General features: G+C 52.3%; 1 protein-coding gene across 1 annotated transcript; it reads right to left on the bottom strand.

Moving 5' to 3' along the window:
• Nucleotides 1-61: 61 nt before the first annotated feature.
• Nucleotides 62-27,250, bottom strand: LOC121441780 (phosphatidylinositol 4,5-bisphosphate 3-kinase catalytic subunit delta isoform-like). Its single transcript, XM_041643068.1, has 24 exons — nt 27,158-27,250; nt 25,302-25,420; nt 14,006-14,178; nt 11,094-11,322; nt 10,776-11,005; nt 10,023-10,202; nt 9,583-9,732; nt 9,228-9,317; nt 8,046-8,267; nt 7,408-7,504; nt 7,186-7,316; nt 6,553-6,603; nt 6,309-6,476; nt 6,101-6,222; nt 5,845-5,988; nt 5,577-5,676; nt 5,279-5,457; nt 5,078-5,190; nt 4,862-4,940; nt 4,378-4,545; nt 3,522-3,645; nt 3,213-3,358; nt 2,815-2,947; nt 62-1,880 (listed from the first exon to the last, which is right to left on the bottom strand). The coding sequence occupies exons 3-24, from the start codon at nt 14,144-14,146 to the stop codon at nt 1,743-1,745; spliced, it is 3,135 nt and encodes a 1,044-aa protein (XP_041499002.1). The 5' UTR covers nt 14,147-14,178; nt 25,302-25,420; nt 27,158-27,250; the 3' UTR covers nt 62-1,742.

Raw genomic sequence — 27,250 nt, 5'->3', positions numbered from 1 at the left:
ATTTGTTTCGGTTGTTATGGAGGAAGGCATCGGGCCTCGCACATTCCAGGTACGTGTTCCACCCCTGCGCCGGGTCCCCAGCCCGCCCTTGCTGCTTTTGGAGCCGAGAACGTAAGAACATAGAAAGCCTTTTATTTCTTTCCACCTGTCTTTACCTGTCATGTCAAGGTGGCACAGATGTCTCGGCCCACATCAGTGGAAGTCCCCTTCCCACACACAAACATGAAATGACTTAAAAAAAATAGAAAATATTCTTACAGCCAGGTGCACAGACCATACACCAGCTCAAAGGCTGAGCATGTGCAGTCTGCGCCACACCAGGGAGCACCCAGACTCGTTTCAATAAATAACTTGGCAGGCACGCACGCACGCGCACACACACACACACACACACACACTGTCTCTCTCTCTCTCACACACACACGAGCACATTTCCTGTCTCAGCATTGGTGGGGGGCAGACTGAGGGTTTCAGCAGCTACTGTGGGCTAAGCAGGTTCTTCGTGGAGGTACAAACTGCTGCTGGACCCTCAGCTCATCAACAGGGGGCACTGGCACCTGGCCTCCTTGAGCCATGTTCTGGGCTGCTGGCGACACAGCCGCGAAGGGTCTGCAGGTCTCAGAATGATACCGAGAGATCCAGGTCCTGAGGTGGCAGCCGATACATGGAGATGTGCTCATGACGTTGCATGGAGCGCATGCTGTATCACTGAGCTGTGTCCCCAGATCATTGAGCTAAAAGTCCAGGTACCTTGCACCATCGCTAGAGTGGCTTTGGGAAGCCCAGGAGGAGGCTCAGACCTGCATCTCTAGAGTCGTTGTGATCTGTTCCTTTTCAAGGATGAAAGCCCAGGCTGCTTTGAATTTGGCCCTCACTCTTGTTCTCCCTTCAGAACCTGGCTCTCCGGCTGCCTTTCAGGGGATAGCTCTGGGAGAGAGCCTGCCTGTCCCTAAAGCTGCCTTTGGGTGTGGCTCACACTCTTTCACACTCTGCACAGTGGACTCTGTTCTTGCCTTTGTCTCCATTCGTGACCACACTGCCCTGAACCAATCGCCAGTTTTGAGTGTTTTGAAGACTGGCACATACTATTCATAGTGGGGGGCCAGGCCCTTCTCCTAGCCGTTGAGTTCTGTACATAGTTTGGCTATCCTTTTCTTACCCAAAAATAAAAGGTATGGGTGTCCCCATATCCAAGAGGTCACTTCAGCAGGGCAGAGCAAACGTGCCTGAGTCTAGAGGGTGCCCTGACTTCCTCGGGAGCTGCCAGAGGCTTGGTTGGTGGAGGTCGCCAAAGGTGGGCCACACAAAGGTGGTGGAGGTGAGCTGAGGATTGAGGTGTCGTCTGTCTGGATGGGAGGCACCAGGTCACTGCCAGGCTTGCCCCAGGCAGCCTAGCGGGGAACCTGAAGAAGGCCCCAAGAACTCTTTGCTGGGTCAAGATCCACAGGTTGGAAGACTCGGGGTGCGATCCTCAAGGCGTTGCTTACAGTGCTGACGGGGGTGGGATGAGGGGTGTCCCACGAGGACATCACCCCCCCTCCACAAAGACAGTTCCATTTATGGCTGTTCTGTTCCTTAAACATTTGAGTCATAAATAAATAACCAGTGTAAACAAGAGGCGATTGTGTGGTTCCTCCCCCTGAGGAACGGCAGGTGTCGTGGCCTCTTTGATGACCACTGAGCGTGCTTAGTCCCCAGGTCCGACAGTTTACCTCTGGGGCTGACAGCCAGGGGAGGGCCCCTTATTGCCTGTTATCCTTGGACACATTGTGTGCCAGCCAGTTGACTTTGGTTTTCCAGCTCTCCCGTAGGGCTTCATTGAACTTCACCCGGAAGTGCTTAAGCGCCTCTTCCTCTGTCTTCCCTAGTGCCAGAGAGTCCTAGACAAACACACAGTGGGGGGACACTGAGGGGCCCTGTTCTCTGTTACCCTATCTGTCCTGAAGCCTAAGGGAGGTTAAATTCCCTCTAGAAGGGAAAGCGCTTTACTCAGACCCGCAAGCAAGCCCAGATGGCCCACCCAGCCCACCCACTGCTCAGGTGTCCGGAGCCAGAAGCCTTGGAGTGCTAGGTGGCCTTCAGGGAATGCCCTGGCCAGCTCTGCTCCACTGACTACAAACTGAGCATGTGGGACGGAAGCAGTTTATAAGATGTAGAAGAGACCTTAGCTCACACGTGAGTGTGTGTGTGTGGTGTGTGAGACGCCTGTGAGAGACGGGGACTAAGAAAGATCACCACATCTCATACCAGCATGATGAAGCCCAGCAAACTGGAGCTATCTGGCCACTTCCCAGCAGACCCCACTGCTAGGTCAGGGATGGCATGCCCCCCCACGGGCATCACTACTCTCAAGACATCTACCAATGGGGCCCTTCTAGGACCCAGCCTGCCCCAGCCAGCCTTGGGAAGCAGAGAGCCCTGGAGTAGGTCCCATCTCAGCCTCGGCTTGAGTTGCTGCTTAGGTTTTTGTCCACCTGACAAACTAGAGACATCTGGGAGGAGAGACTTCAACTGAGGAACTGCCTGTAGGTAGCCCTGAACTGAGGAACTGCCTGTAGGTAGCCCTGGGAGGCATTTTCCTTGGTCAGTGACTGATGTGGAGGCCCCAGCCCACTGTGAATGGTACCACCACCTCTGGGCATGCAGTCCTGGGTTGTGTAAGAAGGCAGGCTGAGCAAGCCATGGGAAGGGACTCACTCGAGGGGCCCACTCCTGATGAACTACAGCTGGAAGCCAAAGTAAACCCCTTTCCTCCCCATGTTGCTTGCGGTCACGGTCTTGATCACAGCCACAGGAACCCCATGCAGCACTTACCTTGAGATACTGGATATCTTTGGAGCAGCTAAGCTCGGGCAGACCTGCGGCACGCATGAGGGCGAAGAGATGGAGGAAGAGCAGCCCATGGCGCCGCAGGATGGTGTAGGCACGTTCACAGTAGCCGCGGAATCTGCGGGTGAGGGAGGCACAGCAGGGAGCAGGTGAGGTCCTGGGTTCTCACCATCACTCTGGGCCAAGGCCAGTGTCTGCACTTTTCCCTGAGCCGCTGCTCTGGTGATGGCTGTACCAAAGCCCCTAGTTCCTCAGGCTGACCTCCTCACCCTGTCTCTTACAGACTACCCACCACGGGAGGGACTGGGAGACAGTGTCTCCATCTGTGGCCCTTCACCCGGGGTCCCTGTGGTCCAGGGCAGATGCAGTGGCAATGCCCTCACCTTTCGAATTTCTCACTGTTATTAGTTTTCCCCTGTTGGATCACGTGGACGAAGTCATAGGTGAGAATGAAGGGAACTCGCTCACGGTTGATTCCAAACTTGGTCTTAAAGTTCCCCAGAAAGTGTCCAAAATCGATGTGGAAGAGCTGACGGGGAGGGAAAGGTACAGAATGGGAAGTCAGAAAAGAGGGACAGGGCGTGTGTCTCAGGAGTAGCTCTGGGCTGGTGTGAGCTGGATTCGAACCTCAGGGACCCAGGGGGGCCAACAGGCCGAGACTGGAGGTTAGGCCGCCCACCACCCCTCCCTACCTGTCCACTCTCTCGGATCATGATGTTGTCACTATGTCGGTCACCAATGCCCAGCACATACGTGGCCACACAGTAGCCCGCACAGGAGAGGGTGAATTCCTCGATAGCTCGATCCAGGGCCTCCCTGGGTGGGGAAGATGGAAAGTCACGGCCACACCATAGGTAGAAGCTGCCTCTCCCTCTAGAGTCTAGCCTTTCAGCTTGCTATACTCAACAGATGCAGAATGCACTGTTCCACAGCCTAGGCTGCCTCCCTGATTTTTTTTTTTTTTTTTTTTTTTTTTTTAGTTTTTCGAGACAGGGTTTCTCTGTAGCTTTGGAGCCTGTCCTGGCACTAGCTCTTGTAGACCAGGCTGGCCTCGAACTCACAGAGATCCGCCTGCCTCTGCCTCCCGAGTGCTGGGATTAAAGGCGTGCGCCACCACCGCCCGGCTGCCTCCCTGATTTTGAACCTGTTCCCCACTGTCCATGAACACCATGGGGAGAAGCTGGGGCTGAGCAGAGGCCAGGGGGAGAGAGGCAGCCCACAGGAGGTACCAAGCCTCCAGGCATTCAGTGGAATCCTGCTTAGACCCTCCAGGCTTGGCAAAAGCCCCAGATGGTTTGAGGTGTCCTAAGCAATACATGTAGAATATCCCAGGTGAGCCCACTCGAGCCCACTCAGAATGGCGGATGTCCCGAAGCCTTTAGTGGCATCACACAGCCACTGGCACGGCACGTGAGAACAGCCCTGCTGACTCAGACTCAGGCTGGCCACAGTCAGAGAAAGTCACAGCCCTTCCCTCTTACTTTGTCTCTCTCTGATAGGCCCACCCTTCCCACATCACGCCTCCCAGGAAGAAGGCCTGAAACCTACCCAGGGTTCTTGGACTTGAGCCAGTTAAGCAGGGCATCCTTGTTGAAGGCAGCTGTGGCTGCCATGTTGCTCTTGTTCAGCTGGATGTTGGCAATCGTGTCCGAGTGGAGGACCACCTCAATGAGGCCTGTGCGGTCTCCAGTGGGGAGGCAGCCGTAGGGAGTCATCCTGTGTGAAGGGGAGGAGACTGCCATGACCAAAGGCTGTCCTGGAGAGACATTCAAAACAGCCACAGGGGATGCAACACTCAGGTTGCTGAGGAGGGGAGGACTCGGGAGGCTCTGGCAATATGATGAGGGCTTGGGAAAAGGTTTCTGCTTTCTAGGTGGGCAGGAGGCCAGGAAGTGCAGAGGGAGCAAGGTGGACGCCTGGACGGCCTTCCCTGGCCTCTCCTAGCTTTCCGTTGTCTCCCTGCACTGAGAGCATCCCTTTCCCGGCCGCCGTGGTAACGATAGCTTTGATGCCCTTTGGGATGGGCCCCCACCTCAGGTCCAGGCCTTCCTGCTTCCACAGGACATCCATGAGCTGGATCATCTGCAGAGTCAGCATGTCCTGGCGGAGGTCTGCAGCGTGGGAAGGAGACCACAGTGTCTGCTAGGCTCTGCATTCCCTTAGGTCCCAGGATTAGGCTTCCAATTCATGTCTCCAGGATCACCCGTCGGGATAGCCCAGAGACGGGTTTCCCAGCCCGCCTGCTCACCATCCCCGTTCTTAAAGATGATGCCCACGGTGCCAGCACTGCCCGCCTCCTCGCTGCTGTACATGATCCACAGTGGCTTCATCTTGGAGTCCATGAAGGTGCACTGCTCCACACTGCTGGCCAGAGAGTGGGGTCCACAGGTGCTCCTCCGCAGGCCCGAGGGGTGGGAGGAGCCCCGGTGGGGCCGGGCGTGGGGCTCACCAGACTTCCTCCAGCAGGGTGCTGGGATCGAGCGGAGACTGCAGGTGGGACAGGGCCTCCATGTAGGTCTCCTGGCGCATGCACATATGCATCATCTCCTTGGTTTGGGGCTTGGTGGTCTTCTGCGAGCTCACCTTCACGAAATCATTCAGCGCCTTTAGCTTGCTCAGTGCTTCCCCCTGGTGGTGACAGCGGAAAGGCAGCGGTGGGTGCCAGCCTCAGGAGGGAGGACAGTGCAGTTGGTGGGGTTGGGGGGAAAGGCACACACAGCCGGAAGGAGAGTCCGGCCAAGCCTTACCTGCTTCATCAGCACCTTCATGTGGTGGGTGCTGCCTCTGCAGTAGGCCTCCATGATGAGGCCAAAACGCAGCGCCACTGACGGCACATGCATCTCAGAGCTGAAAAAAAAAAATGGTACTGAGTCTTGCCTAGGACCTTACTACACACACCCCCCAGCCTGGGTGGGGCCCAGGGCACCCAGAACATCTGGGCCTGCTAGAAACCTAAGGTCAGCAAGCCTGAGGTCCCCCTTCCCTGTGGCCCTCAGGCTGGGGTGCATTCACTACCGGAGGTGCCAGAAGAGGAAGTGGCCGATCTTGCGGTTCGCCAGGGCTCGGTCCAGCAAGAATTTGGTCAACTCGCAGTCCAGGTAGGACTCGTATTTGAGCACCTGCACAAGCTGCAGAAGGTACTGGAAAAGCTCATCATCCCTGCGGAGAAAGAGGGCTGTAGGAGGCAGAGGCCAGGTTCATCCCAACCCAGGACCCTTCTGGAAAAGACGGGAGTCTGTGTCCCCAGAGGTAGTACCCAGCAGGAACTCACGTCAGCTTCCTCAGGGACTTGATGGCGAAGGAGCCCACGTAGCAGTCAGGGAAGCTGAAGTCCAGCAGTTCCAGGGCACTCAGCACAGGAAGTTCCGGCCAGGAGCACAGCAGATAGACCATCTGGGACAGCTTGGTGGTCAGGTGAGGGGTAGGTGGCAGCTGTCTATCTGCCTGAGCTCCTTCCCCAGAATCCCCTCTCCACTCACCTGGGCCACATCCTCATGCTTATTCCACTTGGTGACCAGTAGCAGGCGGGCCAGGGCCTCTGGGAAGTGCTCCTGGACTTCATGTCGCATCTTCCACACCAGGTCCTTCTCGTGTTCGTACAGCTCCCCAGACCCCCGCCGCTCCAGGATCTCCCTCAGCTGCAGCTGCTGAAGGACACAGACAGGGTGAGGCCTTCAGCTCTGCACCTGACCCCAGCTCCCCGCTCCCAGGATCTGAACTCACCTCCTCCTCTGTGATGCGCCCACGCTCACCATGACGCCCCAGCTCCAGAATCTGCAACAAGCGTCCAGCTCTCAACACCCTGGGCTTGGGGCAGCCCCTGCAGGGCCCCAAAGCAGGGCATCTACACCTCAGACCTAGCATTTGTCCTTCTCACTTGTGGAAACCGTGTTGTACGCTGCACAGTTTTGACCGGCGTCCGAGCTCGTGCCTATGACATGCCAGGAACATCTTTCCCACACAGATGTTACCCAGTGGCGGCCCAAATGGCTCTTGGAAACCCCTGAATTGGCCTAACAACATACAGCCTAGCAATGGGCAAATCCCAGGGCGGCCAGGATCTACTCTTTAAGAACTGTAGAACCGGAGTAAGGAAGGTCTAGAACAATGGTTTTCTACCCATGGGTTCCAACGTCTTTGGGAGTCGAATGACCCTTTTGCAGGGGTCATCTAAGACCATCAGAAAACACAGATAATATTTGTGTACAATTCATAACAGTAAAATTACAGTCATGAAGAAGCAAAGGAAACAATGTATGGTTGTAGGGGCCACCACAATAGAGGAACTGTATTAAGACATTGCAGTGTTAGGAAGGCTGACAAGCACTGGTCTAGCAGGACAGGGTCCTCACTGACCTTCTCCAGAGCAGGGAAGTACACAGGATGGGGGGCCACCTCAGGCAGGCAGATGACCAGGGCCGCAGCGCTCTCCGTGTTGGGGTTACTATGCACTGTACCGGCTGGGTTCAACAGCTCTCCTTTCTCATCTGAACACGGGGACAGATGGAGTTATATTTGTAAAGTCACTCGCTTTGGGACTTCCACCCCTGCTAGCTGCTCCCCTGGGGCTAGGCCCACCTGGGACAGAGGGCCACATGTAGAGACGGCGTTCCCCAGTCTTGAGCTGGTCTTTGTAGTCAAATAGCATGAGGTTGGCCCAGGCGATGGGGCAGTCCTATGGAGGGATGCCAGTGGGTTAGGGCCACTCACAAAGCTCCCAAGCCCCCTTTGCTGATCAGGACAACCCTGGAAGCCCAGTGGGAAAAGGGAGGATTCCCAGGAAGACTCAAGGGAGGACCAACTGCTTTGTCCTAGTGACAAACCAGCAAGGCCTGTATTCCTGATCCTGGCTTCCAGAGAAATAGGAGCCTGTCCCAGCACTTGGCTGGGCTCCAGGGCACACCAGCAGGACAAGGGCCAATTGACATGCTGGAAGTGTGACTGGGGGCCCAGCCACTCAAGGCAACAGCTACCCCAGGCCACCAAGGACACTTTTTAACCAGGAAGCTACCTGCAAAAGCCCCCTGGACTACAGGTTCACAGTGGATATTCCCAAGCAGGCCGTTCACAAGCTATCCCTAGAGTGCGGAGGGGTCCAGCCTATGATGGTGCAGAGGCTTAGGGTTCCAGGCCCCCCAGGACCCCTGTCCTTAGCCTGCCTGCCTGAGGGGCACTGTAGGGAGGGGTCCAGATTCCTCCCAGCCAGCGTTACCCACCGCCTTCTTGGACTTCTTCTTTGTAGAGCGCGCCTTTTTCGCCTTCTCCACTACAGCATAGAGCGCGAAGCAGAGCCGAGCCATGCGCGGCAGGTCACAGACGTTGATGTCGAACTCCAGCCGCTGCTTCCACACGGGCTCTGAGCACACATTCACCTCTGAGCTGGACACCGTCTTGCAGAGCATCTCGTTGCCATGGAAGAGCCCGGCCTGTACAACCAGCTGGGGGTAGGGTGGGTACCAGAAACAGAACAAGTGAATCAGGGGGACCCTGGGCCATCCCTTCCCTCGCCAGCTTCTCCCACCAATGTCCTCCTCAAATGTCCTCACTCTTAAGTAGGTCTGAATTTACTTCCTCATGGGGAGGGGGCTGTCCCTCAGAGAGAAAGCCACTGGCCAAGCAGGACAAGAAGTCATGGGGCATGTGAGGCCACATAGACTATGCACATCACTCAAGGCATGTTCCTTCCTACTTCAGGCCTCAGCTTCTTCAACAGGAGATGGTAATTCCAGGGCTCGCTGGCTCTAACATCCTCAGCCTGCCTGCCTTTTTGAACCGTATGGGCTCCTATCCAGGAGTGCCACCAGCTGATCATCCCAGGCACAGGCACCCAGCCCTCCAAGCTGGTAAAACTACGGTGCTGGGAAGGAAACCCAGACTCTGTGGGCTTCCCATTCCACAGATGGAATAATAATCCCTCCACCTGGACGGCAGCGGCGAGAAAAGAGGATGTGAGGCTTGTGGATGTGCTTTTTAAAAACCAAAGAGCACAGAGCCCCTACGCTATCTTCACAGCCCAAAGGGAGCTCAGACCCCAGGGGATGAGGCAGCTACCCGTCCATGCTGCAGGCGTACCCTGACCAGATGCAGCCACTCTTCCTTGCTCCTCACACCTCCCCAGACACCGCTTTCATCCCCACAACCTCCACCGAAGTCAAATACACAGAAATGGGCCCTGCCTGGTTTCCACGAATCAGTCTCCGGCTGGCTGGCTCACCCCACTCCCCTCTTCCTGTTTTGAAGCTGCTCACAACCACTCCAGTCAGGGACGCTGGGTAATGTGGTCAGGTGGCTTTCGTGTGACATCTTCCCACTCTTCTTCCGCCGCCACCCGTCCTGGCCACAGCCACCTTGTTTGTATAGCAAACAGTGGCTCCCTCACCTGGCCCAGGAGCCCCTACCTTCATCCGCTCATCCGCATTCACTTTGCTGCCCTCAATCAACTCAATGCAGAAAGGTTGCTCCAGGGACCACAAGGACACAGAGGAGGGCTGGGGAAGAAGGGAGGCAGGGTTGGGGGCAAGGCCCAGACACCTGTCCCCAACGCCGTCTGTCTTTTACCAGAAAGCCTGTTGTGCAAATGCACCAGGGCCCCCAATACCCCTAAGATCCACAAGAGGACAATGGAGGCTGCCCTGCGGTTCACACAGATTCTAACCGGACACGGGTCACCCACCAAGAGCCCCTGAACCCAGGCCCTCCTGGTGTGCCTCCCAGCTGACTGGGGGATGCAGGGAAGGAAGTACATTGTCTCACCTTCTTAGCAGGGATTGGGGGAGGTTTGGTGCGTGGTTTCTGGACTTGGGGGGCAGGGTTGCTCTGCTCATCCCGCATGGCGAGGATGGAGGATTTGTGGACCATGGTCAGGTGGGGAGTCAGTCCGCTGTGCAGGCAGCTGCAGATGTACTGGGATGGAGGTGCAGGGTGAGGTGATGATGGGTGGTCCCCCACTCCTTTCCTGGACAACTGGCTACCAAGAACTCGCCAAGCTGATACTACCTATCCCAAACTTCAGGAGGGGCCTTCATGTTGGTTCCCGTAAAGATGGGGTCCCTCCTCGTGCTTACAGAGGACCAGTTCAGCAAGGGGATGCTCTCATGGTAACTAAAAAGGTCTGCCTCATCAGACTCAAGAGAGGCTAAATCCAAGTCCCTTGATGCTCCCAGGGCCACACGCAGGTGGCAGGGAGGGCTCACCTGAAACTGGCAGAGCGGGTAGCTGCCATAGAGGTATTCATGCCTCCCGTTCACCTGAAGGGTATAGTCTTCAGGCTGCTCCGCCAGAAGCTGCCGGAACACTGTGGCCTTCTTCCGGAGGGCACAGGCCATCAGTGCCAGGGGCATGTCCTTGGTGGACACCTGGAAGGTGAAGCTCTCCTGTGGGGAGAAGGATGTCAGCCTTCTGCTCTGCAGGCCTGGGGGCTTCTGGGGCAGAGGCAGGGCTGCCTGTCAGACAGCCTAGGTGTTCGCTGATCAAGGCATCCCAGGAAACACTGGTGGGGGTGGGGTGGGCTAACACTACACTGCATTGTCACATCTGCTTGGTATGTGACAGTTCTTGATGAGCATTTGTTGGTCTTGCAGAAGACCTGGGTTTGGTTCCCAGCATTCCCAGCACCCACATGGTGGCTCACAACCATCTCTAACTGCAGGGGACTCTGATGCTGTCTCCTGACCCCTGTAGTCACTAGACACGCATGCACTTATATACACGAGGCAAACATTCATACCCATAAAATAAAGCAAAATAAAATAACCCCAGATTTCCTGGCTAGACAACCAGCTGAGCCCTCTGGCAGGCGTGGGGAATCCGGTGAATGCCATCTCATGCTACTGGGAGAAGGAATGGAAATGCTGGAGAATTTCACAGTAGAGAGGTCCCTCATGGGCACAGCAGGTTGGATGAAGAGCTCAGGCCTGCATCCCTGGGGTTTTGAAGGCACAGCTCACCTCACTGCCCTCAAACTTCACATTGACCAGCAGGGCTCTGCTGGTGACGCGGAGGATGCCAGCCCGCCAACTCATTGCTGAGGGCTCCAGCTGCAGGGGGAAGCTATACTGCAGCCAGTCCTCCCAGCCCAGCTGTTGGCGGCGAGCAGCGACCTCTTCGCAGAACTGGCGCATCTTAGTGCGGAAGTCGTTCACTTCTGGGTCCCTCAGGGAATCAAACTCATGGAGACCTTTGGGGGTACGGGGTGGGGGGAGGTCAGCACAACGCCAGGCCACGTGGGCTCAGCCTGGGCAGCTCCTACCCCCAGCAAAAAATACCTTTGCCGATGAGGAGGCTAATCTGGGAGTTGATGAGCTTCTTCACACGGTCGCCCTCTCGCGCCACCAGGCGCAACACGGGCAGGAAGGGCTGGATGTCACACAGCCTGCGCTGCTCATCCTCCAGCTCCTGCTGCTCTGCTGTCTGGTTCACGCAGGTGAACACGTAAGCCTCAGGGTCACTGAGCATGTGGAAGAACGGCTCATACTGCGCATTGCGCCACAGCACCTGGGAGAGAGAGGGGGGATCACAGTCAGCCCCTACAAGACACCCACAGAGGGCAGAGGGAGACCCCAAGACGACGAAAGTTCACACCCCTGCGGACTGGCCACATGCTAATAAACTTCCTGTCTCTGTCCTCTGTGCTGGGTGTCAGGGTTTGCTGAGACTGGGGGCTGGGGCTCATGGATGATCTTTGACCACCCAGAGGGACAACCAGGTGTGACTTTTGAACACGATGATTGTTATGGACATCACTATGATCACTCACTCTGTAGACCTGGCTACTCATCAAACTCAGTCCTCTGCCTCTGCTTCCCAAGTGCTGGGGTCACAGGCATGAACTGTCAAACTGGAGAGCATTTATATAAAGTTTGTAGTCAGCATCAAGGTGTCACAGTGTCCATTCAGAAAAAAACAAAAAACAAGATACAAGGGGCTGGAGGGGTGGCTCCAAGGTTAAGAGCACTGCTCCTGCAGAGGACCTGGGTTCAGTTCCCAGCACTCACATGGCAGCTCACAACCCCCTGTAACTCCAGTTCCGGGAAACCCAACAACCATGTACTTGCCTGTGCGGGCACTAAGCACACACATGGTACACATACGTTTGCATGCAAAATAAATCATACATATTCAAAAAACTTTTTAAATAAAAAGAGAAAGATATAAAAGTTCATCATCAGAATTGTCCCAAGACTCAGAGCACAGTACAAAATGAGTTGGGGGCTGGCAAGATGGCACAGCAGGTAGATTCTCTGTCACCAAGCCTGACAACACAAGCTTGATCCCCAGAACACACGTGATAGAAGGAGATGGCAGAGTCCTGCAAGCTGTTCTCTGATCTTCCCACGCAAGGCAGACATACATCCACCCACACACATGCAAGATGGAGACACAACAAAAATGTAAAAATTTTAATGAAAAAACAAAACCAGGAACTAGTCCAGGTGTTGATGTGAGAAGCCAGCACCCTTACCTGCTGAGCCTTATCTCACCAGCCAGCCAGCCTGCCTGCCTTTTCTTTGTTGAGACAGGAGGCCAGAATGTCCTTGAACTCACTGTGTGGCTGGGGGTAACCCAGAACTTCTGAACCGCCAGTCTCCCAGTGCTGGGATTACAGGCATGTATGAACGCACCTGGTTTACAATGTGATGGGAATTGAACCCGGGACAATGTGCATTTTAGGCAAGCCCCGTAACCAACAGAACTACATCCCTGATGTCCTTTTTCTTATTTTCCTAAATTTTAATGTGTCTCTATTGTTTTCATAGGGGGGGGGGAGAATCAATATTAAATCAAATCTCTCAGGAAAACAGGGGACCACAGAGACGCTTCCTACTCTACAGTTGGTTTTCCTGCTTCCTATTTATGACTTAAAATTCTCAGGTAAGATCTGGGCGTGGTAGTGCATGCCTTTAATCCCAGCAATCAGGAGGCAGAGGCAGAGGCAGTCATTCGGATTTCTGTGAGTTCGAGACCAACCTGGTCTATAGAGCAAGCTCCAGGACAGCCAGGGTTCTGTTACACAGAGAAACCCTGTCTAAAAACCAAAACAGGCGAGGTATCAACCTTTGGTAGCTCAAAACCTAGCCCAGTAAATGCCATACTTAGTGGGTCACACGGGCCGTTTCAAAGTCACAGACAGCAACTACCAAATGCCATTCGGATGTAAGGCTTCGATTCAGTAGATCAGCCCGAAAAGGATCCAGCAAAACCCAAGCCCCTTTCTAACAACAGCGTTTACTGTCGTGCCGACAGCTCTAAGCACGGTACAGAGAGTCGTTCCAAAAATGACCACACAGTCATGTGTGGCATGCGAACCCAGCCAGCGACGGCCTCTAAACTGGCTCGCCATCTAGTAATCTAGTGAAAGGAAACGCATGCTCTCAAAGGGGAAGCTGACTTTGGAATGATAAGTGGAGTTTAACCACAGGTTTTTAAACAATTCTTAGAAATTCTATCTGGTAGAACTCACATCTAAGGGCTGAGGGAGAGAGCTCAGTTGGCAAAGTGCTGGCCTAGCCGATCCCTCAGAACCCACAAGCAGAGGGAGTGGGGCTTGCTGGAGAGATGACTCAGCAGTTAGGACACTGGCTGCTCTTCCAGAGTTCAAGTCTCAACATCCACATGGTGGCTCACAAACATCTGTTAACTCCAGTTCTGGCTCCTCATGGGCACCAGGCACACACACGAGGGATACCCATACACACGAAATAAGAATAATTAAATCTTGCTTTTTTTCTGATTTTCAAGACAGGGTTTCTCTGTGTAACAGCCCAGGCTGACCTGGAACTTGTTCCATAGACTAGGCTGGCCTTGAATTCACAGAGATCCGCCTGCCTCTGCCTCCTGAGGGCTGGGATTAAAGGAATGCAACACTACCACCCAGCAGAATAAATAAATCTTAAAGCAGAATAAAACAGACAGCTGGGTATGACCGTATCTTCTATAAACCCAATGCTCAAGAGACTGAGAAAAGCGGATCCTTTTGACTTGCTGGCCAGCTGGCCTAGCCTACTCCAATAAGATCCTGTAAGAAAAAACCAAAAGGAAACAAAAATAAGGTATACGGACCCTAAGAAATGATAGCCCAGGCTATCCTCTGGCTGACACACACGTGCACAGTGGATACTCAGGGATTCTATGTTTGAGTGTCAGGGTGTGAGAACTGGCCTTAAGATGGAGGTTGTACCTGTTTGATGGAGCTGAGGTTGGCATTTCGGGGCACCGCAAAGTTCAGGTAGACCCCTGTGGGCAGCAGGAAGTCAACAGCCACGTTCTGACTCTCCTCTTTGGTCCAGAACTCCATGGGGCAGTCCACCCCAGGGGGCATTCTGTTGCCTTACTGCTCCGAGGCCCGTTCTCCTGAGGGAAAGGCAGAGACACAATGAGATGGCTCTGCCGTGCTGGACAGACAAGTGGGATTGGCCAGATCTTCTGGGCCACAGGGGGATACACAAAGCCACACACACACACACACACACACACACACACACACACACACACGAGGTCCAATACTGCCTAGGTGGTTTTGTGCCATCACCTTAGGCCACCCTCTGGGCTCTGGTACCTCTCGTTGCAGGTGAACTCGCATTATGACCAACAGATGACCCAGAGAGAGACAGGAAGAATGGCCTGATATCTAAGAATTGAAGACTAAAGTCTGCAGTTCTTAGAAACTTCTAGCCAGAAACCAATCAGCTTGAAACAGCTTTGACTCGCCAGGCACAGTGGCACTCGCTCACAGTTCCGACACTTGGGATGAACGGGGGCTGATCAGGTGGAGGTCAAGGCCAGCCTCAGCTATATAGTAAGTTCAGAGCCTACTTGGTCATGCCAACCCCTCCCTCCATCATCCCCTGCTCCCGCCACAGTACCACAGTAATAACAAAACACTACAGATCACATGACGGACACAGGGTATATGTGTGCCACCCACACTCCAAGTCACCAAATCCCTCCCCACCGCCACCAGCTTTCTCCGGTTCTAGGTCACCACAACCTATACACTTATTCCAAGTGTGTATCCACGAGCACTTCCTAGGAGTTTAAACTTCCAGGCTAGTGAGTCTCATGGCCTGGCCTCTGGCTGCCCAGCACCACGGGATGCTGGCAGGCCCAGTCTTGTGCAGGTCTTATTCAAGTAACCTGCTGCCTCTGTGAGTTCATGGATGCAACAGCCACGTCAGATCAAGAAAACATCTTCTCACAGCAACTCCTCACCACCCTCGGGTTTTCACGCTCTTTCTGCCCCCCCCCCCCCCACAGCCCGGGGTTGGGGTGGGGGATGTGATCCATCTCCAGTTTCCGGCTGAGCAGTAAGCAGAAGGACTAATGTTTATACAATCAATTTTGGTCAACATTTTATGTTCTTTATATTTTTTATTGTTTTGTTTTTTGAGACAGGGTCTCACTGTGTAGACCAGGTTGGCTTCAAACTCACAGAGATCTGTCTGCCTCTGCCTCTGCCTCTGCCTCCCAAGTCCCGGGATTAAAGGAATGCACTAGTGTTCCCAGCCAACTTTTATTCTTCTTTTTGGTTTTTCGAGACAGGGTTTCTCTTTGTAACAGCCCTAGTTGTCCTGGAACTTGCTCTGTATTCCAGGCTGGCCTTGAACTCATGGAGAGCCACCTACCTCTGCCTCCCAAGTGCTGGGATTAAAGGTGTGCGCCACCACCACCCGGCTCCAATTTTTATTCTTAAAACAGAAAAAAAAAAGAGATTCTAGGCTGAGGGTGTGGTTCGGGTTCAGCTGGCAGAGTACCTGCCTAGCGTCCATAAAGCCCCATGTTCAATTCCCAGCAGCACATGAACAGCTTGGGTTTGGTTGTGCACATCTGTAATCCTAGCACTTGGCAGACAGAGGCAGGAAGAGCAGAGTTCAACTAATAAATTGCAAGTTCAAGGCCAGCCTGGACTACAGGAGACCCTACCTCAAAACAAACAAAGAAAGACTTCTGACTTGGGAGTCACGTGTGGCTGAAGGAAAGCATGCTTAGCATGCTTGAGGCCATGAACTGCAGCCCAATAAAAACAACCAAAAACCTGGAACATTTCTATGCCTACCACAGGATCACTTTCTTCTGGGGTTAATGCTATGTTTGGTTTATGAGAGCTCTCCTTTAGATGGTGGCACCGAGGCTGGGCCTAACTCACTGGACAGCAGTAAGCAGCTTCCAGCATCACGCTGCCTCCTGTGCCACCCCCGCTGCCGCTGGTAGCCACTTCCTCTGAGTGTGAAACCACCACGTCCTACTTGGGGTTCCTCTTTCTGAGGCCAAAGTCTTCCTTCTTTATTTAAAACAGGGGAGGGGGTGAAGTTAGGAATCTGGAAGGCAGGTTTCATCTATAATGCTAAGCATTCTTTCCAAGCTTGGGAAATTGGGGTGCTTTTGGTCACCTGAACACAGCGGACTGCATATCTGAGGACCTTATCTAAAGGTCTGGGTCTAAGGAACGCAAACACTTTATCTTGTCAGATGCACTGACCCAGCCGGTGGCAGAGGATTAAGCTATAAACAACCTCATTCGACCATGGGGAAAACCCCATGCTGTGGGTGGCCTGTCACTGAGATAGGAGAAAGGGGAGGATGGGGCATGCCTCTACACTCAGGACTCGGTAGATAGAGATTGCTCAGCTTTCTGCCCAATGAGATTCACTGGGAGTCTAGAACCTTCCCTTTCCATTAGGATGCAACAGAAAAGAGAAGCAGGTGCAGGGACTTGAGAACTACCCCAAGAACACACACTAGTACAGTCATTGAGGCAAACTGTCAGGCTCCACTCAAGCGGGACGCGCCTGTGCCCTGGGACCAAGACGATCACAGTCTACGCCCAGGCATACACCAACAGAACTTGAGTGCAGGCATTACCAAAGGCACACATAAGAGAGTCTAAAGTGTCACTGTACAGTCTCAGGACACTTATCAGTACAGATCCGTGGCAGAATGCGAGCTGTCGCCTACCAGTTGACAAGGTGACAATGAGGATGAATGAAGAACCTCCAGATACAATGAGGACAGTGACTCTCAAGAACAGAAAGCTGAGCAATAGATGCTGGGAATGAAAACAAATACACACATGTGCAAGGCCAGCTTGGGACACAGGCGACACTGTCTCAAAAGAAGAGACATTCTCATGACCCAGGCTTGTCCTCTCGTGGAGATCTGTCCTCCATCTCTATCTCCAGAGGCCAGGGTCTGGAGACATGCACCATCATTCCCTGTTTCTGGAACTGCGGGGAGGGAACTGACGGTTCTCTCTCTCTCTCTCTCTCTCTCTCTCTCTCTCTCTCTCTCATTTTTAAAGTATGGGTATGTGTGATGGCTGTGGTGGATATGAACATATGAGTGCCAATGCCTTAGAAGGCAGAGTTACCTGATTTCCTAGACCGGGAGCTACAGGCAGCTGTGAACCATCCGAAGTGGGTGCTGGAAACTGAACCTGGCCTGCTGTGATACACTACTTACTCTTAACCACTGAGTCAGCTCTCTGTCCCCACCCCCCAAGCACCAAGTCCCACCCCACCCCAGGACACCTTTGAGCCCCTGTATTCAGCCACACAAGCAGCCAGTTCTATTCCTTTCAGGGGTTTTATTTTAATTTACAGCATTTGAATTGGATTTGATTTTTCTTTTATTTTTAATTATCCAGAAGGCATCTCTAAGGAGCAGTCAAAGCCAGCCTGGTCTACATAGCGAGTTCTAGGCCAGCCAGGTAGACACAGGGAAAGTCTGTCTTTAAAACAGTGAACGACACTTGCTTCTTTATTTACTTGGCCTCTTGTTTCTGTGGTGCTGTGTTACTCCACGCCTATCTGGCCACGGAGCTTGCAGCCCGTTCTGTTTTTCCTTCCCATCTATCCAGTTTCCACTGCACGTGACTTGTTTTGTTTTGTTTTGAGACAAGGTTTCTCTGTGTAATAGTCCTGGAACTCGCTCTGTAGACCAGGCTGGTCCCAAACTCACCGAGATCCCCTTGCCTCTGCCTCCCGAGTGCTGGGATTAAAGGCGTGCGCCACCACCGCCCGGCTGCGTGCAGTTTTTCACATGGCATCCAGGGACCCGGACTCAAGCTGTCGGCTCGCACAGCGCTCTCGCTCTTACTCACTGGACCACCCCGAGGCGCATCAGTTGGCTTCTCTGGTGCCTCCCCCAGAAAGTGTCTTTTCCCACGAGTGCAATGATACCTTCCCCTTTCACTCCTTCCTGTTTAGAAAGCTCCTGCCTTGCACGCTGGTTGCCTCCGACAGAGAATTTCTGGCCCCTGGGCTACCATCCGGTAATGAGCCAGGAGGGCAGGCGAAACAGCTCAGGCAAAGGGTCAGCGGGGGTCACCAGTCACTGGGGGAGTGTCAATGCAAGAGAGCAAGAGCAACACCCAAACCTCAGACATTCGCCCTGGCTTCTCTGTCCACACATAAATCATTCAAGAAGTGTCTGGGAAAGCTGCACAGGGCCTGGCTCAGTTCCTTCAACCTCTCCAACTCGGGCCACATGAGCCACAGAATCAGCTGTGGGACAACACTGTCTCCTACCAACTTTTCTTGACGTCCCCAATCCGTTTTCTCTAGCCCGAGAGATGGACATATAGGATCTGGCCTCTGAGTCTTCAAGGTCCAACAGAGATGGGGTCTGCGGAGAGGCTCAGCCAATAATGCATTTGCCTTGCAAACCTGAGAACCTGAGGCCTCCTCAGACCCCTAAAAAAAAAAAAAAAAAAAAAAAAAAAAAGCTGGGCACAGCAAAAACTTGTAATACCAGAGCTGGCAACATAGGACAGGAAGAGGAGACAGTGAGATGTGAGATCCGGAACTCACTGGTCAGCTGGTGAAGTCTACATGGCGAAGCTGTTGGTGGAAGCCTTCCTAGGGAACAACACCCGAAATTGTCTTCTGACTTCCACACACATCTGTGTACGTGTGAACATGTGTGTGGACACATGTATAGACCTAGGGGGAATTTTCTCCAAAGACTTTAGCAGATATACCTGGGCTACTGTTGGCAACCCAGGAATGCTTCAGGGGCCCTAGGACACGCCGGAGAGGCCTGGGAGCAGGGAATGCCCTGGGCTGGGAGCCCTGCTAGCTGGAGTCTTGGTCCAAACTTGGGGCTCTTGGGGAATTCTTTGCCTTTTGGGGGGAGATTCAAGACAGGGTTTTTCTGCATAACAGCCTTGGCTGTCCTAGAACTCAGCTCTCTGCAGTTTTTCTGAACCTCTCCTGGGACTCTCAGGGGTCCGAATCTCTGGACTAGTAAACTCCATGTCTTACCAGGGTCCATGGCAAATATGGCTGATTTTCCCCAGTTTTGTCATAAAGTCAGTCTTTGGGGTCCTGTAATCATAAATCCTGGGGAATGGCTTTCTACAGGAACACATGAGTCATTATGGCAGGCCACACTGGGGACAGGCAACAAGGCAAAAAGGGAACTTGCTCCTGCTTCTCTATGTGATAACCATCTTTCTCCCAGAGGCAGGGACCCTTGGAAAGCAATGTCATGCTCTTTCAGTGCTGGTGCAAAGGGAATTCAGAGTCACCCTGGAACAAGAGTGTAAAGGCTCCCCTGGGAGCCGTCCCTACATGTCTAGGAGAGACAGAACACTCATCTTCTGAGCCCACAGATAAGCCATCTGTCCAAAGCCTGGATTTCAGAGTCAAAACGACAGTTTAATTAACCTAAGAGTCTGAGCCACAGAATCTTCTAGAATGTGACTATGCATAAGCTAAGTATCAACACTGGCATCCGCCTCAACCATGCATAGAGAAGGCACCAAGCAAAGACTTGTGTGGTAGGGGAACAGTGACCTGTGGTGGATGCTGGACCCAGCAGCGCTGGCAAGGGGCCCATTTGCAGGAGCCCCTCAACCTCAGGGAGCCCTTCAATCACAGTGCCCATTTCTCAGCAACGATCAACCTATAGGAAAACCAGTACAGGTGGGCATATCGGGGCAGAGCCCAAAAGTGTGGACTCTTTCACCCAAAGGGTCACCTCACAGCAAGTCTTCAAGGACACTAAGAAGGAACAATCCTGAGACAGTTATCCTGCCGTAGATGCCAAGGAAAGCCCAAAGATCCCAAAACATCCATCCTTGGAGGCCTCAGGAAGGCACTGTGAAGAGTCACCCTCATTGGCTCATTTACACTAAGTGTCCAGCAGGCAGCTATAGGCATCACCCAGGATCTCAGGGAAATTTTAGTCTAATGGAAGGAGGAGACAGTAAATCCAAAGGAAATAGAATGAACAGGATGATTTCCTAGAGCCAAGGAGCTGGACTGGAACAAAGAGGAACTTGGAGGGAGGTGTCCAGTGGAAGGAGGGGTGGGGTGGAATGATCCCTGGGGGAGGCACATTAAAGGGAGGGCTCCAGTGTGTGAAGGAGCCAGCATGATGGGTGAAACAGGGACTAGGCAGTTAGGGACATGATAGGAACAAGCAGGGGACAGTCCTAGATCCTCAGGGAAATGGCCAGGAGAGGAGAGCTTAGCCCTGCCCCTCGCTCTGGCATCCAGAGTGGTGCTCAGATCTCTCCCTTCAGATCTTGTTCCTGCTGCAAAGTCTTCAGCACGAGGTTTGGAGGCTGAACCAACAATTGAGGGACTGGACCATCCCCTGTCAGCCCCCAGGACTATAGACTAAAAAACATATTTTCTTTGTAAGTATCCGGCACGGGTATTTAGTTATAGTAACTGAAAACAAAACTCAACAGAAGAGCAGCGTTTTCCAGGCATTCCCAAGACTCAAAGACAGCATTGGAAGCACTGAAAGCCGCTGGGCAGCCAAGTCAAATGAGATATAGACACAGTTGCACAATGTTGCCATCCGCTTTCAGGGTTTCTCTTGCTTTTCAGCCCAGGTTGACCTTTAGTCTCAGCCTCCCAAGTACTGAAATACAGATAAGACACCTGGCTCACAGTCTTTGGTTTTTTCCTACATTAGTAGCAGATTTCTTCCATCAATTCCTCAAAAAGACATAAAAAAAAGACCTTTTTAGAAAAGTTACATTTAAAAACTGTCTTAAGTGAACCAGACACAATGGCCTACACCTATAGTCCTAGCACTAAAGAGGCAGAAAATAGGAGGGTCATGAGTTCAAGGCAAGCCTGGCTATTTAGTGAGACCCTATCTCTAAAATGAACAAAACTTAGGCACAGAGATGCATGGCTGTAATTATAGCGCTCAGGAAGCAGAGGCAGGAGGATTGTCCCAAGTTTGTGGCCAGTTGGTATACATAGACCAGCCAAAGCTATATAGTGAGAACTTCTTTGAAAAAAAAAAACACACACAATTCATGGCTCAATGGTTAAGAGTACTTGCTGCTCTTCCAGGGGACCAGAGTTTGGTTCCCAGAACTCACACTGGGTGGCTCACAACCACCTGTAACTCCAACTACAGGTGACCTGAAGTCTCTGACCTGGATCCAAGGGCATTACACTCATGTATACACACCCACCCCCTCAAATACACACACACACACACACACACACACACACACACACACACAGAGTAATAATAAAGCTGGCTGCAGTGGTTCACACCTTTAATCCCATCACTGGGGAGACAATGGTAGGTGAATGTCTTAAGTTTGAGGCCAGCTTAGATCACATAGAGAGTCCCATCTCAAAATAAGATAAAAGTAATAATCTTTTTTTTTTTTTAAATCAATCATCAAGCCGGGCGATGGTGGCGCACGCCTTTAATCCCAGCACTCGGGAGGCAGAGGCAGGCAGATCTCTGTGAGTTCGAGACCAGCCTGGTCTACAGAGCTAATTCCAGGACAGGCTCCAAAGCCACAGAGAAACCCTGGCTCGAAAAACCAAAAAAAAAAAAATCATCATTTCTGATGTCATAAGAGTTTGTTTGTTTGAGACAGACTCACAAGGTAGCCTAGAACTCACTCTGTAGCCAAGAATGACCTTGAACTTCTGACCACCCCCCCTGCCTCCCAAGTGCTGGGCTGACAAACGCACCCACCACACCTCGTTTATGCTGTCTGTGGACTAAAGGAGGTTTTTGTGCATCCCATCCTGGTCAGGTACTCTGCCAACTGAGCTACATCACAGCAGCCCGGCTACCTTAGTTTAATCCACAATCTCATTTTGCCTCTTCTTTTAAAACAACCGTGTGGTACCATTTGGTTTCCTTTTTCTGACTCTCTGGGTCCCTGCTAAGGACTTAGCTGAGTAGGACCATCCAGGGCTGCCAGGTTACATGTAAGAGCTCTGTGCCAGCTACTAATACCTTGCAGATATGACTTAAGAAGACAACTTATGTTGGCTCACAGTTCTAGGGGGTCTCAGTCCATCACTGCTCGGTAGGCACGGTGGAGCCGCTAGTTCATGACTGCAGGAGCCTGTGGCAGAGGCTGTCCACATCATGGCAGACCAAGAAACAAACAGCACAGCAAAACCTGGGGCAGGTCCTACTCTCATTCCTAGTGACCTATTTCTGCTAGCCATGCCTTACTTCTGAAAGCATCCACAATGTTCCAGAAGAGGGCCACCAGTGAGGGACACACAACTGAAACATGATGCTGAGTGTGACTTCTCAGAACCACACCACCGCAAGTCACTAACCCCACTTGAACACTGATAGGGTTCCCTGTGCAAAGGGCTTCACGAACCAGCGATTAGTGTCAGGATGTGATGGTCATGGCCTTGCGAGACCAGAGAGAGGATTTGTAAGACCCTGCCTGGCCACTCGGTAAAAGCCGTGCAGCCATGTTTCCACCATCCTGTGTCAAGAGCCTGGGCCATTCAACTTTTTTTTATATATATTTATTTATGTATTTGAGTGACCTGTCTTCATGCACACCAGCAGAGGGAATTAGATCTCATTACAGATGATTGTGAGCCCCCATGAGGTTGCTAGGAATTGAACTCAGGACCTCTGGAAGAACAGTCAGTGCTCTTAACCACTGAACCATCTCTCCAGCCCCAACTTTTTTTTTTTCTAATCTCCCTCCAATTTTTATCAACTCCCTTCCTCCCTGCCAGCCCTTTTCCCTGACTCATGACCTTTGGTTTTGTTTTCTGCTCCATTTAATTTAACTAGGACAATACTACTCATTGGAACCTGGTAGTCTCTAGTGAACACACAGCTGGAGGCAACGACTCCCCCTTCCCCTGGATCTACCAGTAGCAAATAGTTCACAGTGATAGGTAAAGCCCTCCAGTCATGCCTGACTAGACAGCCTCATTCCTGTGGGTAACCACAACCGCTGTGAGAGTTCATACTGTGATGGCAGTATGGTTCCCAGAAGATGTGTAACTCTAGATTCAGGAAATCCAGCGCCCTCTTCTGCCCCCCAGGTCCACTGCAAGCACATGGTGCACATACATACATGCAGGCAAACAGTCATGTAGGGATAAGTCCCGCCCCTAAGGGGGCGTGTTTGCCTCGGGCTAATGATTGCCTATAAATTTGGCGAGCGTGCTCCCAGCCGCTGCTTCTGCTTTCCTGGTCTCCGCAGGAACGGTGGTTCTGTAAGTCTATTTCTCCATTAAAGCTGTATATATATTTTTACAATCTGTCTGCATTCGTTTACGCCATTACATTTTGGATCATTCCTTTTTTTTTTTTTTTTGTTTAAACAGAAAAAGGGGAAATGATGGAGGAAGGTCATTGGTTAAGTAATAAAGAAACTGCTTGGCTGGCCCTCATAGGTTAAAACATAGGTGGGAGGAATAAACAGAACAGAATGCTGGGAGGAAGAGGAAGTGAGCTCAGACTCGACAGCTCTCCTCTCGGGGGCAGACGCCTCAGAGAGACGCCATGCTCCCCTCTCCCGGGAAGATACGATAGCTCTGCTCTCTGAGGCACACGCAATGAAGCTCCAACCCAGGATGGACGTAGGCTAGAATCTTCCCGGTAAGCGCACCTTGGGATGCTACACACCTTATTAGAAATGGGCTAGTCCAGGTGCGAGAATTAGCCTAGAAGAGGCTAGATAGAAATGGGCCAAACAGTGATTGAAAGAATACAGTGTCCGTGTAATTATTTCGGGGTATAAGCTAGCCAGGTGGCCGGGGTGCTGGGGACGCAGCCCCGCCACTCCTATTTACAACAGAACAGTCATACACATAAAGTAAAAATAATTTTTTTTGTTATTTTTGTTTTTTTGAGACAAGGTTTCTCTGTGTAGCCATTGCTGTCCTGGAACTCACTCTGTAGACCAGGCTGGCCTCGAACTTACAGAGATCCACCTGCCTCTGCCTTCCAAGTACTGGGGTTAAAGGCGTGTACCACTGAAATTATTACCAAAGGTATTTCCTGAGCCATGGAGATGAAGGATAAAGGTATTTGCTGTACAAGGTTAGTCGCCTGAGTTCACTCCTCTCAACCCACATAAAGATAAAATAAAGGGGGCTGGAGAAATGGCTCAGAGGTTAAGAGCACTGACTGTTCTTCCAGAGGTCCTGAGTTCAATTCCCAGCAACCACATGGTGGCTCAGAACCATCTAGAATGAGATCTAGTGTCCTCTTCTGACTTGCAGGCAGACATGCAGGTAGAATACTTTATATATAATTAATAAAATGAAAAATTGTCCTCTGACCTCTGTACACACACCACCAAGGCATTTTGGAAACTAAGTTTTGTTTCTGCTTACTTCCAACTTCAAAATTTTGCTTAATATTTTAATTTTGAAAGAGCTCTACAACCAACAAAGAGGTTTCACAAACAACACGGAAAAGACCTAGAGATGATGAGGTAGAGGCTGGGGGAAGCTTCAATGACACTGGCCCCGCCTGATCTAAAGGACAGCAGCGAATCAGCCAGAATGTTCTCTGCGCACAAAGACTAATCATGTACCCAAAGAGACTACAAGGAATCCCCAGACTTCCCCATCACAGAGCTCAGTACCCACACCCGGCTGCCTATTGACTGGATGGGGACGTCTTAGTTACTCTTCTGGGGATGCGGCAAGACACCGCAACCAAGGCGAGTTACAGGAGAGCTTATTTGGAGCTGACGGTTTCAGAGGGTCCGTGATCATGATGGTGGGGAGCACGGCAGCAGGCACACTGCTGGAGAAGTGGGGGGCACTCGTCTTCAAGCACAACCATGAGGCAGAGACACTGGGAATGGCCTGAAACTTCCACCCCTGCTCCCAGTGACACATTCCTCCAGCGAGGCCACATCTCCTAATCCTTCCCCAACAGGTCCACACACTGGGGACCAAGCATTCAAACATGCAACATTCTTCTTCCAAGTCAACTCGAAAGAGAATCCTTCCTTGATCTTGTGACCACCCAAGACTCTGTAGACACAGAGGCCCCTACTTGATCCTGTTACCCAGCTACACTCCCAGTCTGTCCGTCAGTCCGTCCATCCGTCCATCTGTCTGCCCCCCCTCTCCCCCCCCTTCTCTTCCTTTGAGAATGCTTGTCTTAGGGACAAGTCAGAGAGGGTCAAGTTTTCTTCAACATTCTTATCTGTAACAGTATCTCTTCCATACTCTATAAACCAGCTCCTTCCCCCAACCTACCTTTCCAGGACAGGCCAGTAAGGACGACCAGCCAAGGCCCTTCTGCCTGGGAGATTAAAAGTGCTTTGCCATCAGCGAACTTCATCCCACTTTTGCTGGCTGCTCAGCTCCTCATATGTCTGAAAAGAATGAGAGGAGGAAGAACATTTAAAACACAGAATTTCTGAAACCAGTACATTCTGGTAGGGGATATATCTCAGGGCAGTGGACACGGCTCAGCCAGAGTGCTTGGCTAACATGCAAAAGTCCCCAGCTCTGCAGGGAGCCATTCCATCTCAGTTTCCCATCTCCTAAGCCAATCTCATTTGGCTGGGTCTTTCTTGCTCGCTACCTGGGTCAATGCCACCCCAGCTCCCTTCGGTGGCACAGAATCATTTCCAGGCCTGAAGCAGGAGTGTACACACAGGTAACTCCACTGTCTTTCAGAGCTGTTTGTTGGTTTGTTTTTGTTTTTGAAAGCAAAGTTAATAGATCTGAGCCATGTTTGAGTTTGAATTTCATCTCACGGCTGAAAAAAAAGTAGGTTTCTGAACTTTAGACCTTGACCCCCCATGAGGATCTGTTTTCAAAGTCAGGTCTAAAGGAAAAGTTATCCCTGTTGGGCTAGAGGCTAAAAAGGGGGGCTGTGAGAAGAGGGGAGCACTCCTACTAAGAACCTGGCCCCTAAGAGAGGGATAACTTACGCCCTGGTCCCGAGCATCTGTGCAGCGGGGCTCCCTGAGCCTCCATCCCATTAGGCAGAGTGGCACAAAACAAACTCAGAAACTACTGGCTTCTCCATAAGACAAAAGCAAAGCCCTCGGAAGTCTACTAGAAACAGTGTGTTCTATAGACACACATTTCCCAGGGTCCGAGCTGAAGTCCTCTAGCGTGCCAACACAACCCGTGCTCAGCAACGCTGCTGTGAGCCTGGGCAGGTGGGTGTGGATACCCCAGTTCAGCATCCAGGGAGGACCACTGGGCTTTCCAAGAAACTCTGAGCAGAGCCACCAGAGGCTTTAGCCAAAGACTAGAAGAAGAAATAGCTTACATGCTGACCCCCGAAAACAGCAAACAGTAGTAAGACAGACCCAAGGAAACCTGAAGTAAGTGTGGAAAGAAGGCGCTTTGAAAAACGGGAAAGACAAAGCAGAAAGCATGATGGAACTCAGAGGATTGCATCCTCAGGAATTCAGGACGGGAGATAAGGAGCCAGGAAAAAATGCACTGGGGGTTCCTAGGAATGAGTTAAGTCCCACGGTGGAAGGAGGACAGGACCTCCAGGTCTGGGTATGACTTCTGTCAGCCCCTCTTGTTTCAAGGGCAAAGTTAGGGAGGGACCAAGCTTGCTGACTGCTGGGCTGGGAATCGGGGACAGGGGGAGGGGGGACGGGGGAGCGTGCACCAAACTGCTTTGGTTCCTGAGAAGTAAACAGCTCAGCTCGCCCTAAGCAAGCGCGTCCTTGTCCTGGGAGCCCAAGCCGGCTGAGGGTCCGGCTTGTCCCGTCAAGGGCGACTGAAGACACACCCAGGATTCCATCCTCAGAGAGTCACAAAAAGGCGCAACTCAGCACTCTCCCCTCCACCACCACCAACACACACACACACACACACACACACACACACACACATACACACACACAGACCAGGGAATCCTAGGCAGGCGCTGTATGGGTCGGCCTCTCCAGTGGGGTGCTGTTGCCTCCACGCTCCTGCCTCTCCTAAGCCCCTCCACCCTGGACTCCTGATGACCTCTTACCCTGCCCACCCAAACCCAGGCCAACAAAGCCCAGTGCTAGGCGGGGCAGAGCATCTGGCCAGTGGTGGTGAGGGAAGTACAAGGACCCCACAGACGCCCGCATAGGTGGGTTTCGTACCCGGTGTCGGTGGCAGGGGCGGGCTCCGTCTCCCTGGAGACAGTTGCCCAGGGGATACGGCGGGAGGGTCCCGGAGTGACCGGAGGGCGCCAG

Source organism: Microtus oregoni, unplaced genomic scaffold, assembly GCF_018167655.1.
Source record: "Microtus oregoni isolate MIOR12 unplaced genomic scaffold, Mior012 000081F_ref0000091, whole genome shotgun sequence".
Classification (NCBI taxonomy): domain Eukaryota; kingdom Metazoa; phylum Chordata; class Mammalia; order Rodentia; family Cricetidae; genus Microtus; species Microtus oregoni.
The sequence above is the reverse complement of the archived record's forward strand: the minus strand, read 5'-3'. Positions and strand labels throughout refer to the sequence as shown.